Here is a 13,664-nt window from a genome sequence, read left to right as displayed (position 1 = left end):
GCATATACATGCAAATTAATTAGAACTGGTAAACCATTCTTATCCAAGAATAGCTGCATCATCCTGTCCTGAGCTCTAATCCTGTCCAAATTGGACTATTGTAACTCCCTTTATATTGGCGCAAATAAGTACATTGTCTGCAGAATGCAGACGCTCCAGAATAATACCCTTAGAGCTGCCCTGGGTATAGCAAGGAAAGAGCATGTATCAGAGGTAAGGAGACAGAATAACTGGCTATCTACCAGTGACAAAATCTGTCTTAAAACTGCCTCACTTACTTACAAATGCCTGAACAATGCTGCGCCCCATTACCTCACTGAGAGATTCATTAGAAAATCCTCTAGCAGGCCTACTAGAACAGCCAATACAAACTGTCTGACTGTACCAAGATTTAAACTATCTAAAGTCGGGGGAAGTAGCTACCCAGTTAAAGCATCACAGCTTTAGAACTCCCTACCTCCCTCCCTGAGAGCTGACCAAACCTACTTGAACTTCAGACAGAATCTTATCAATTGGTTTAGAGATAATGGGCCTCATTACAAGGTTGGAGGTAGCCATGGCGCTATTTGCGGCATGGCTGCCTCCCAACTGGTTCCGACTCCGCCCTGGTGAATGGAGCAATTACCGGTCCATTCCAATGTTGGTGGAACCGGTAATTCCCCATTCATAGGGGCTCAATGGGAATGGGGAAGGCGCTAAGAACGGTACCACAAATTATTAGCTCCAGAGTCCCTTTGTGGGTCCCGTCCTTAACGCCTGGAAAAACCAGGCGTTAAGGGAGGACCCGCAAAGGGAACTCGTAGTAGGGCGGTAGGGTTTACCAGCACCGGTGCCCTTACCGGTGCCGGTAATCCCTTACCGCCCACCTCGTAATGAGGCCCAATGACCACTAATGCATCTCTGTCCCACTACATCCGCACTGTAAATAGCTCCCAGATTGCTATCTTAATTTATGTTCTTGCTGTATTGTGTTTTTCCTCAGTATTGTGTGTACCTACCATCACTTGTATATCTTGTACTTGTATATCCCTACTTGTATTTATGTATATTACTGAGTAACCTCAGCTGAAAGTTTTCTTGTATCTCCTGCACCCTGATACCCCTGAGTCTGGTGCGCATTACAAATAAATAAACAAACAAACAAACAATGTCACAGGGAAATACCATAGTAATGGTCAGAGGTTTTTGTTTCGCAAAAGCCACTGCCGCTAGAGCTTGTTCACATAGGAACTGCCCTTGCATAACTGTGTCCAGGAATCCACTGTAATAAGCTATGGGTTTATGGCCTAGTGATGTTTTCGGGGCCAGGTCCGCTGTCATCACCTGCCCATGTGAATACAAGAATAAATCATTTTTGTAATGTGGGGTCACCAAGAATGGAGCATTGCTGATCGCAGCCTTAAGCTCCCAAAAACAAGTCACCATCTCATCTGACCACTCAATTAGATCTTTCACATTCTGTACACACTTAAGTCCTTGCAGTAATGGCCTTGTGCAACTAGAGAAGTCAAAGATTAATGATATACAATAGTTACAGGTCCCAAGAACTGCTGCATCTGTTTCACAGTAAAGAGCTGGGAGTATTTGGAACTGTGGTGGCTCTCTCAGTCATTACCTTTCTTCACTTGCCCCAATTATAATACCTCTGTCTAGCAGTATTGCAATGTTTCTTTGTCCACTGTGTAACCCTACTCTGAAAGCAGGGTGAGGAGTGTTATTGAATCTCCTTGACACTGTTCTTCTGTAACGCTTCAAACTTGTAAATCGTCCACATACAGGACACGTGTAAATTCCTCAATCCATTTGAACCATCCTGCTGAAGATACTAAGAGATTCACAGTACCCCTGGGGCAAGTTTCTGTGCTCAAATCTCTGAACACAATACGGAAATGCTACAAGGTACTGAGAATCATGGTGTAATGGGAAAATAATGCATTTTTTAAATCAATCAATGTAAAGTGGGTCACCCCTTTAGGGATGATACAGAGAATGGTAGCGGGATTTGACACCACCAGAAACTTTGCCACAACAATGTTATTCAAAGGGGGCAAAAACCTAAAGCATCCTCCAACTGGACCCCTTTACTTTCTTTACATAATAGATGGCCGTATTGCATAGGGACACGGAAAGTTGTATTATGCCTTATTTCACAAATGCCATACTGTCTTCATAAATTCCTTAGTCTGCTTCTCTAGACATGGGGTATTGGCTCACATGTGGCAATATAGCAACAGGTTTCAATTTTATCTGCACTGCTCCAACACACTTTACTATTATTGCCTAATAGGGGGAGGAGGATTTGGGTGTTTTCTGCATAGTTCGTATATGAGATGCTGAGGACATCAAGGTGGTTGAAGGGGAGTTTCATGTAAATTGTTCTATAGTGTAGGGGAAATGCAAATGCAGTGTGGGACGCCACAGGCTACCGATGTAGGTGGGGCTGCGCATTTTTCCATGAAGACCTAAGTGGATCTGTCAGCCATGAATGATCTGATCCCGTCTGTAGCTGCAGGGGAGAAGTTGGCTATAGAGGTGAGGTGGTTGCATAGGGTTAGGTGGTTGACACCATAGTATGTTTTCTTTAGCCGCTGCTGCTACTGGAGCAGGAGGTGGGGCTGCTGCACTCTGCTCTCCCTGCTCAGTCTCTGAGCAGGGAGTCTATGAGGTTGAAGGCTGCAGATAGGTCCTGTATGAGGAGCACAGATAGTTTGCCAGTCTCTTTAATCTCATCAAGTTGGTTTGTAAGTTGATAATGCGGTTTCAGTTCCGTGCCTTGGGAGGATCCCTGATTGTCGGATAGTGAGGACGTGGTTTCCCTCAAGGTATTGTTGGATCTGAAGATAAGCTGCGCTATCTTTGTTTTTAGGATAAAGGGGATGGTGGTGATAGGTCGGTAATTAGTCCGAGTGGCTGGGTCGAGCGATGCTTTTCTTAGAGCAGAGGGAGGAGCCATGCTTCTTTCAAGCATCGATCGGCGGGGCAAGCTTTGCTATGAAAAAGGAGTTGATGATTACTGTAATGACGGGCATGAGGGCATCAGCACATTCTTTGATGACAGGTAAGGGGCAGGCATCACCTTTGCAGTGTGATGGTTTGAGGCTTTTTATGTTATTGGACACTTTGTGCTCTGATACGGGGCCAAATTCAAAAGGTGGGGAGGATTGCTGAAGTAGGGCTTAGGAGGTGTGTGGGTGATGGGTAGAGGTTTGGTACAAATGTCCAGTTGTTTGGATCTGATTTTCTCCTGTATGGTGATCATTCTTCCAATGAGGGCTTCTTGTACCTCAGAGCACCAGGTTTTGTCTATGGTGAAGTCGGTGGGAGGAGTGGCAGGAGTCTCGTGTTTGCCTAGGATGGCGAAAAACTCACGAGTGCTGGATTTGGCATTGTACATTCTGGCGTGGTAGGTGCTGGCTTTAGCGGCGTGTATGGCTTTCCTGTAGTCTTTTGCAAGGGTTGTGAAGAAAGCTTTGTTGTCTGAGGAAGGGACTTTTTTCCAGGGAGTTTTTGCTGTGCGCTTCTAATGCAGAGACCATACCCCAATACCTAGAAACCATTGCAGCGGGTGTTTTTTTCCATCATTTTAATTCATGACATAATGCCCCAACTGTATTACACAGCCAACCAAAGAAAGAGACATTGATACAGACCACCTACTAAACACGACTGCAGACTCTCTCAGCAGCAGCATTAAGCTGAAAGATACAGCTGACAATGTGAACGCACGGTTGACGGCAGAATTATAGGTTTAATACTGCTGATTTAAAATACACAAGTTAGTGCATTGAGCGGAGGAAGCATGAGGCATTATCGCTGTGAATGCCTAAAACGCTCTGCATTCACAGGACATTTGCTGAGTACTCTGCATTCCTCTTTATAAACCATATGGTACATCTTTACCTGCTGAGGCTCTATGGAAGCCTGAATTCCAGGCTGGTTTTTGCGACCACTCCTCTGTTTAGCTTGTGCATGTGAAAGGAGTGTTAACCGACACTGTACAATGATTGATAGTTTTAAACAGGGGCACATCATCCTTTGAGGGAGCACAATGCCTCGGGAGCGACTTAATACACTGGCTATGATGTCATCCTGTGTGTCATGATGGTGGACCACTCAGTTTCAGGAATATGGTAGGACCTGGGGATTAGAGCCGGATCAGTATCTGAATATTGCGTCCACTTCGGCAACTGCAAGGGCGATCTGGCATGTGTCCTACTATTAACACTGCACTGCCTGGAAGGTACTCTACTCCAGCTAGCTACACACTCCCAATACACTTTTGTTATGCTTGATGTGGCGTTATTGTTTTCTAATTGTGTATTTCTGTAATTAAGAAAGCATCATATAAAAGAAGAAGAAAACAGCTAATTATTATTCTTATTATTGCTATTATTATTATTATTATTATTCACGTGTTTTCTATCACACATGCATATCGTTGCCAAGACACCGAACAAAACATAGAGGATTGGCTCTACCAACACTTGGGTAAAAACCTCTTGTTAGGGTTGAATTAAAGTTGGTCTTTTACCTTGGACGTGTGCCCTTGTGTGCAATTGATGGGGCACAATCCGAGCTTGAAGGGGTGTTGAGGTGTGACACCCATTCGGATATGAAACAGGTGAATCTCCGCAGCTGTCTTGAGGAACAGGACATTGAGTCATTTCCTTGAGTGCACATTAAGGCATTCCAGAGTCCTGCGCCCAGCACACTGTATCTTTGGTGCCTCTGAATTGATTACACCACAGTACTCCTGATATTATTGGAGGAGGTCCCTGTTGATGTGTATCCTGCCCTGCTCTGAGGTATAGGAGGACTTTCCTCAGCATGATGATTAGGGAAATGATGGCCTTTGTGATGAATGTGATCTGTGGCAAGTGGGAACGTTCTTGTCAAACCAGTTGCGGCTTGTGGGTGGCTTCCTGCACAAGGGATACATGTGTGGGTCTTCATTAGGCCCGTCATCTCCATTCTCCTTGGTGATGTTGTTTGCCAGGATCTTGGGCAATGGACGAGAACCAATGAGGAATTACAAGGAAAAGCGTCCAGTGTTTGCCCCTGGAGCTATGCCTCACTAGCCATTCCAGTGGTCCACAGACAACAGAGCTCTCTTGTGTGAGTTCAGCTGCTGAAAGAAAGAGCTTACAAATGACAGCTGGTTGACTCCCTTGAATGAGTGTTGAGAGATGTGTGCAGGATTTTTCAGCGTGAGGCTACTGGCAGAAGCCTCAAGGAGGTATTCCTCAAGTGTTGGTCCTCATTTAAGTTCTTTCGATTTGGTGTGGAAGTGGTCAATGGGTAATATTTCAGCATTTCTACTTGAAGTGTGGTTCTAATTCCTCTGCTATTCTTTCAACCGATGGCTGGTGGGAATATAACTTGATGTGTGGGTGCATGGTAGATTTGTGCATTGGGATGGTTGCTTTTTGAGCAGGATGGGGGCTGTTTGAGTCTGAGATTTCTAAGTGGTGTAAGGTCCTGGTCTGTTTGGAAGAGGTGGAAGCTGGATGAGTGATATCTAAGCTGGCTGAATATGTTTTAGGCAGACTCATTGTGATAAATGAGAAGTGGAGGGATAGTGGTTTAAATACTGCATATTAGTCACTTCCTGACAAACCCACTCCGCACCCCGGTTATTCAACCCTCTGTCAGGCAGGCCAAGGAAGCAACTGAACCCCTCATAAAATTCACTGAGCGATGTAGAGAATAATCTCCAACAGATCGTAGGACGGAATCCGCGCCAAACCTACGAAACCAAGAAACCAGCCAGGACACTCAGGACCGTGTCGCACTCCATGTCAACAGAAGATAGCCACAGGCATGGCCACCCTCCCGCACGCATCTGATATGATATACTATTTAAAGCCACTTTGCACAACACCTCTGCCGTTAGAATGCAGCTGTGCCCCACGACACAATTGTGGCCTAGCTGAACACATAATCAGTGTCCTGCTATCGCATAGTCTCCCAACAACCTCACAGTCCCCATCCACAAGCCGGCTCCTCATGGGTTGCTAGGAGGGACTTGGCCTTCGTAATGATTGGCTGAAATGCACACAAATGCACACATGCATTCTACACTCCTCTGATGATTCTCCCATACCTTGGACTTCAATCCCCTGAGGGCAATTTGTGCAGTGTTGCTATTCTATTTCACTGAATCATCATCACACTTTTGGACAGATTAATCCTTGCAGAGCATACATTGCAGGTACAGTTTACCCAGTGATATTGAATGTGTACGCAAGACTCAAGCAATTTTCTGAGCCAACTGGCACTGCTCTCTAAAAATGTTCTCTGTGCCGGAATGCTTGTTTTTCTGGGCCAGTATAAAATAGCAAAAGATTATCTATCAATCATCGGACAGAACACTGCAATCCAGAAGGGGGCGTGCCATGTGAATAAGAGAGAGGGTCTTTCCTTTCCTGGCCACTGTTTCATTCACCCTTGCACAGGCAGTGGCAGCAATGTTTCTAGCTGGAGAATTGACCGTCTATTTCTATGCTTTTACCTCAGTATTGCTTTTCTGGTATTTCTGGAGAACTTACGATGAAAGGAGCCGGCTGCCTCCGGGGCCGTTTCCCCTTCCCCTCATAGGGAACCTGCACCAGATAAGCACCGGGGATATGGTGAACTCCCTCAAAGCGGTAAGTTTAATATTCCTCTTCTTTTAATGTGATACTGAATGGAAAACCTCATGCTTGGCCTTTAGTACAGGGGAGAAGAATTTGTGCATAAAGATAGCCAATAAAGTTCAGCGATACGCAGTGCGCCCACACATTTTAGCACATACTGAAAGTGTCCCTGTCCATTCAGAAGTTAAGGCAAAAAGTCTGAAGTATGCATCAGTCCATTTTATTTTTGGTTTCTGTATTTCATACCCTCAGATATTTATAACTTTGAAATGTTATACCTTAGTTGTATTAAAATCATCAAAGTCAGCAGGTGTCATACATTTCATCTCATTAAATGCAATTAAAAAGTCTAGCTTGATGTCCAATTTCCTCCATAGAGTAACCCGTCCTAGCCAACAGGCAAGAGCCAGTAAGCAGCCCGTTCCTTCCCAGTGATGATGTTGTCAGCAGCCATCACCATTACACTCAGAGAGGGCAGAGTTCAGTGGTCGAAGTGGGTGTGAGCGGTTGGGACGCTGGTCCTCTATTTTTTTATGTTTACGTTTTACTGTTCTCACACTGTTATTTTGAAACGAAACCGGAATGGTTTCGTTTTAAAATAAAAGTGCAGGGAGCAGTAAAAACCTGCGCTTCAGTGCACTGCACTGAACATTCACTTAAAAAGCGGGTGCGTTTGTTTGGGGGTTTGGATTTCACGTGGGAGGGGAGTGTGGCGATGGGGTTTGTGGGGACAGGGGCAACATAGTTCCACTACTTCTTTTCATACACTTCGACCACTGGCAGAGTTTTACTGGTGACTGCTCTGCCCTCCGTTACCCGGAAGTGTATCTCGATTGCAGAGCCAGACATCACTAAAGAATATATACTACTACATATGGTGAGCTCACTGTTACATTCACTATTGTTCATTGGAAAATGAACGTATTAACTTAATTAGGAAAGGTGCGCTGACTTGTATCCCAAAATACATGTGCAACCTGTTTGTGAACATTTTAGGCCACTTTAAAACACACGAAACATAATCAATTGCCACCATTCATTCTTGATCATATGTTTTATTTTGAGAAGTAAATAAATGAGCTTAGGTTTTTATCTAGCGCTTCATGTCTAGGTGTTGCCACTTCTAAGTGCTATAATAATTTCTGTTCTTATTAACTGATGTAACAGTGCTCATTGTATAAAGCTCACAGGTTTGAAGGGCAGATAAAGTTGGCCCTCCTGGGATTTTTACCTGTGACTCTAGGTCGGTCAATGACATGCACGGTGTTTGTTTTACTCACTGAGCTATCTAAATCAAGATTGAAGGGGAATGTGACCTATTTCTAAGCACCGGACCCGGGGAAAAGATACTCACACAAATGTTCACTTCCCCTATTCTTGATAAGGGAGGGTATGACTCTTTTTCAGAGGTTCACAATTCCAGCCATACCCACCAAACTGGGGGTGCTCCAAGAAGAGTGGACACATGATGCTAAATGGGACCCCTTTCAGGTCATCTTCCTGACTGGCTAATTAATCAGAACTCCACTGGGACAATGGCAAGACAGAGGAAAAAGCAATGCAAATAAAAATAAGTCGCTGATCACGTGTGCTATGATTTTGTTTTGAAAATGACTAAAGAGTGGAAAACATTCAATAACGTTTCCAGAAAAATAAAATCAAATCTTTTCCACAAAAATTGGCTGTAGAATACCTTTGGACAGTAGTAGGTAGAGCAAGGGCATTCAAATCTGCAGATCCTACAATAAAAGGAAAAAAGACAACAAACTGGTAAACAAAAACAGCTGGTTTAAATAAATAATTGATGGTGAAATCCTGTAAGTGGTAAATGGGGTCACTCTCCATAGGTTAAGAAAAAGAGGATCAGAAAATATCTTTACCTTCCCTGCCACACTGCACCAAAAAACATTAAGTAATTTTCAATTTTGGAAAATCAATTAGTTGTTTTTGCGCATTGTTTTCTTCTCTTGATTATGGGACATCGCTAACAATATCAAAGTTTGACTTGTTTTTCAAGCAAAATGTTCTCCACCCTTTCATCAGAATGTTTTTTAATTTCCCTGGGATTTGCAGCTGAGCCGGAAGTACGGTCCAGTGTTCACCCTGCATTTGGGCATGCGCCGGGTCGTGGTGCTCTGGGGATATGACGCAGTGAAGGAAGCCCTGGTCTATCAGGGAGAAGAGTTCAGTGGAAGGGGGGATGCGCCCACCTACCAGTTGGTACTGAAAGATTATGGTGAGTAAATAGAGTTATTGATTGTGCTGTAAGCAGACCTCTGTACAAATGTCCCAATATTCAGATTACATGTTTTCCTATGGGGCAATAGACCCTATTAAGATTTTAGTGGAAGGATTTGCTAGGCTCCTCAAATCACAGTTTTGCCTTTGGCCAATTTGGAGGGGTAGCTCGCACTAACTCGACATTGGTAACTCATATTCAATCCGGCCTCGATCCGCTCTGCAGATCAACCTACTTGCATTAAAGCAAGCACCTCTCAATTCACCAATACTATCGACCCTCCGACCCCAGCTCAGGGATGGCATTAGCTCCTATCCGAACCCTCCATGGAATTATGAGCACTCAATGGTTTCCCCACAGGGCAGTCCACTTGCTACCCAGTGTTGGGGGGGCCCTGAGGAATCACTGGATCCAGGGGTAGAGCAGACATGGGACTGGCCCTACCCAACCTGCAAGCACAGCTGGCTGAACCTTTCACCATAGGGTAGGTCGCAAGCAGAACTTAGGAGGTCTATTAATACTTCATGGGGAAAGAACTTCTCCTAGGAATCGCCACATCTCTCGGCACCAGGAAAAGGGCACCAAACAAAGGTCAATTTAGCAAGGTAAGTGCCAATGTGGGCCTGTAAGATGACTTACAAAAAATATGTAGCTGGTAATTTTGTTCAATATTATTGACCGGGCTGTAGAACTCACACTTTGCCTGAAATATTCACAAACGTGTGCAATCAGGAAATACTCAGCTTGTCACAAAAAAAGAAATGTTTTTCCTTAATTTGATGCCACTTTTGTTGGTTGCCAAACTGGTATTTATCGCAGTCTGAACCTGTTCCCAAATTCTTGACGCTGGGCGTTGTTCATTGGAGGGGTGGCCGAGTGAGTTCCTCATTGAGGGAGACTTGCAGGAACGAAGACTCAAAACAGGGTCTTAGGTGACGTACATTTGGAGTGCATTCTAATGTGAGTAGGATTAAGACACCTTATGGATCTTCTGGCAGAAAAATGCTTCAGTGCTGGGATTATTAATTAAGCAATAGAACACGAGCGTCGGGGGAATTTACCGTCTCAGGTAATGCCCCGGGGCCCACAGGTAAGGACCCGAGCGAAAATTCCTTACCCAAGTCCCCGGCAGGGGACGAAGGCAGCCTCTCAGCCGTGGGGAGGCTCGGAGCGGGGATGGCCCCTCTTCGAGCCTCCTCATTGGCTGAGGGGCTGCCACGCCCCCCGCCGGGAACAAAGGCCGTAGAATCCCGATGAAGGGATTCCCGGCCGGGTAGGGACCTGGCGAGAGCCAATCAGAATGGCTCTTGCCTTCTGATTTTCTCTCGCCGGGTTACTAATTGAAGATAGACCACTGGGATGTGAGAAACTATAGTTTAATTTAATGGGGGAACGCTAGTGAGTACGAAGAAAATCCAGGATAGCAAATACTGTCTGTTCATTATAAAAGCAGAACTCTCAAGTTTCCCATGCACGCATGAAAAGGCCATCCATTCCTGTTTTCCACTTTAGACTCTTGGATATGCAGTGTTTTTATTTCCATTCAAAATTTAGGAAAACTACTAGTCCAGAATTCCAAGCAAAACCGATACTGGACGGCCATCTCACGCATGGCTCCGGGAAACTTGAGAGCTCCGTAAAAAGCAGGTCCTAAAGAAGCTTATGTCTAAACTTGGAAAATGAAGATATTCAATTGTTGCCGAGGAAATTGGGAGTCCCTCTCGACTACTGCGCGAACACTGCAGAACAGTTTGCTTTGTTTGAAAAACTGTATTCTACCTTCTTGAAAAAACACAGCCCCTAAACCAGGCATTTTGCCAACTAAATCCCCAGACAATCAGTTCCTTGACTTGACTTTATAGACCCTTCCTACATCGCAGCAGTTCCTTTCTTCACTTAATGAATCACTCCTATTTGATGTTTCTCTCCAATGCTTAATTAAACCTCGTTGGCCCAGTCTTCTGCGGCACAATCAACTTACATTGGGGATTGGTATGAGTTTGGCGGTAATTTGGTGGTAAATATACAGACTGAGAACCAAAATTGATTACCGTTACCACCACTCGGTCTAGCTGAATTACAAGTGGTGAAACAGTGGTACTAGTCCCCATTTGTGGAGCGTATAGGACTCCATAGGGAATTATTCAGAATCATCATCGGTGGTGGTTCCGCTCTTATTATTTTTATAGTTTTCAGACTTTAGAGTGGATGATTTAATTCCAGCTTTTTTACTGGAGGGACATCCTCCTCTTTACTGCCAAAACTTATTATGTGCAGTATTGGAATTACTACCTCTTGACTGCCATTTTACCATACCACTATACTCCTAATAAGGACCTTTGCCTTGTGACTGCCTGTGTAGTGTTTGCTAGCTTGTTGGAATCATCTCCAAGATGCAATGCTAATTGCAAGTTGGGGAGTGTTGGTAAAATGCAGTGTTATTATAGTAAAGGGACGCTTTACCACACCGCCCAACTATAAGTTAGGCGGAAAGTTGGAGGTAAATCCAAGTACTTTCCACCAAATTTCAGCAGAATTACCTCAGGTGGAATTAACGCTGCAGCAATTCAACCAAAATCCCCCAATGAGTCCTATTTATTAACAATAAATGGGGACTTACACCGCTTACCGTCACATGTAGTCGGTTGGTAATGACACCGGACAAGTGTGGGTAACAGTAATACAGTCTCGTTGTTTCTCTGTGGATTTACTGCCAAAACACACCAACTTATATTGAGCTCCAATGTCCTGTTTCCTTTGTGGGTTCAGTTTAGCTGCAGGCCCGAAAGTTAGGGTTCATCAACACAAAGAGCAGAAGCTGGAGTTTTTGGAGTGAGACTATCTAGCAATGGAGCAGGAATGTGTGTCTGTGTGTATGTTTGTGTGTCTGTGTGTCTGTGTGTGTTTGGTAGGAAAGCCTTATTTCCTTTTGGTTTGGGGCACCAGTACATTTTGGAAAGCCAATTTGATGTGATTTTTCTAGTGATCCCTTTTTTGTTTGGGAACACTGTTGTTTGCTTTTTGTTTTATCTGAAGAAAATGTCATGGTCAGAAGACGAAGATTGTGTGCTGTCTGTTAGCAATTACAGTGATCATGTTGCAGGTGTGGACATGGATGTAGAACTGTTCTTGTCATATCTTGAATATGGAGAGGAAGCATCACAGTTATATGGCAGAGCTGGTCTGTTGAGGCACCCAGACAATCTGTCCCCTTCTCCAGCAGATGACACTGCTGCTGAGGGATGATGATGGGACTGTCATTGGCAATGGAGCTGTCATGAACTGCAGGACTCGTCCCTTTTGGGCTTCCTGATCCTTGTCACAACAGGGCTTGCACTCCCTAATACTTCCAACATGGCCGTCCAGCGTGAAACCCCTTTCTCGCTCCACGCGCTGGACGTAGCGTATTCTGTTAATAGACCATGCCCTCTGCGGCTCTGCGTGTCTCAGTGCTATTGCAAAGTAGTGACCAGACGTGTGCTCCGTAGCTCACGGTATTGTTTCCTTGTTCCTGTCCATCTAACCCGTTCCTTGCCCTTCCCTTTCTTCCTATCTCCTGGATTTGTGTGCTAGTTGCAGTCTTCCTAGTTTCCCGGATTCTTGATCTTCGCCCCGGGATTTGAACGCACTCTGGAGTCGGAATAGATTCGGGCAGCCTTATTCAAAACCAGGTCCGTCCGCAAGAAGGCAGTGACCAAGGACTCCGGCAAAGAACGGACCCAGGTGAGAAGTGGGGAACACCTTGACAGGAGCTGGTGATGGGGATCGAGTGATGTTGGGGGGAATGGCAGTGATATGGAGGGGCAGGTGGAGGAGGAATGAAGGGAGGAAGAAGAGTAGGCAGGAGTGGTGAAGGAGGAAAACATTGCCAGGATCTTGGAGGAGAATGCAGCAGTGGTTGAGAAAGAAATGGAGGAGCATGCAGCAGACGTTGAGGAAAATGAGGAGGAGTATGCAGGAGAGGTGCTGTATGAATGGGAAAAGTGCTTGAGGAAGAAAGGTGGCAAGAGCATTCAGCTCAGAGGGTGAGAGAGCAGAGTGCATCAAGCCAGTAGCTGAGGCATCTGGAGAGGGGGGCACTGTTGGCAAATGTCCGATCCAGGAGTGTTTCCAGATATACAAAGTGGGAAGTAAGAATGCCCCCCTTTAGGATTACACTCTAGGGCCTGGTATATTTTCAAGGGGCTGGAGACGGCTGTAACAGAAGAGGATGAAAATGTTGATTGTACCCTGTGTCAGGTGTCCCTATGGAGGGGTAACATCTCTGCCAATCTTTCACTTGGTATAAAGGCCCTTCTGAACAACCTAATCTATTGTTATACTACCCACACCTCTAATTCACACAAAACAATATAACTGAAATGTAAAGAACTTATTGGAATGTTTAGGGTGCTAGGGGAGATATATACAGCTCTCGCATTATAAGCTGTTACTACAAATAAGCAACAAGTTACTGTCCTCAAGTGACAGACACTCCCGTCCCCCGCACACCATGATAACTGATATATAATCAATCAAGAAATAACCATACTTGAATGGGTTAGTAATTTTACACAATTAAAAACATAAATCCAACAATTAACCCCTTAAGTGCCAGGCTATTATTGAAGTCTATGTAAAAAGGATGAGTATACTCGTTTAACAGAAAAAATGTGCTTAGCGTGTTTCGTGGTATCCCTTCATCAAGAGCAAAATTCTCTTTTACAAACTTTCTAATCTTGTCTAGTCCTGATGATTTCTTGTCCGCGGGAGCTGCTGAACCCCACAGATCCCTCCAAGAGATTTGATCC

The 13,664-nt window shown here is 44.7% G+C and overlaps 1 protein-coding gene across 1 annotated transcript; it reads left to right on the top strand.

Annotated features, from left to right (window-relative positions):
- The first annotated feature begins 6,358 nt into the window (after positions 1-6,358).
- On the top strand, positions 6,359-13,104 carry LOC138520925 (cytochrome P450 2A13-like). Its single transcript, XM_069633353.1, has 3 exons — positions 6,359-6,647; positions 8,709-8,871; positions 12,448-13,104. The coding sequence occupies exons 1-3, from the start codon at positions 6,468-6,470 to the stop codon at positions 12,495-12,497; spliced, it is 393 nt and encodes a 130-aa protein (XP_069489454.1). The 5' UTR covers positions 6,359-6,467; the 3' UTR covers positions 12,498-13,104.
- The last annotated feature ends 560 nt before the right edge of the window (positions 13,105-13,664 follow it).

Source organism: Ambystoma mexicanum, chromosome 13, assembly GCF_040938575.1.
Source record: "Ambystoma mexicanum isolate Mex_15411 chromosome 13, UKY_AmexF1_1, whole genome shotgun sequence".
Taxonomy (NCBI): Eukaryota; Metazoa; Chordata; class Amphibia; order Caudata; family Ambystomatidae; genus Ambystoma; species Ambystoma mexicanum.
This window is presented reverse-complemented; position numbering and strand designations above follow the sequence as displayed.

What these genes read in the sequence shown, in the direction of transcription:
- LOC138520925 (XM_069633353.1), top strand. Translation starts at nt 6,468, where the DNA reads ATGTTTCTAGCTGGAGAATTGACCGTCTATTTCTATGCTTTTACCTCA. An exon ending in TGGTGAACTCCCTCAAAGCG is followed by an intron (nt 6,648 to 8,708) that starts GTAAGTTTAATA and finishes TGGGATTTGCAG; the next exon opens with CTGAGCCGGAAGTACGGTCC. An exon ending in GTTGGTACTGAAAGATTATG is followed by an intron (nt 8,872 to 12,447) that starts GTGAGTAAATAG and finishes TTTGTGTGCTAG; the next exon opens with TTGCAGTCTTCCTAGTTTCC.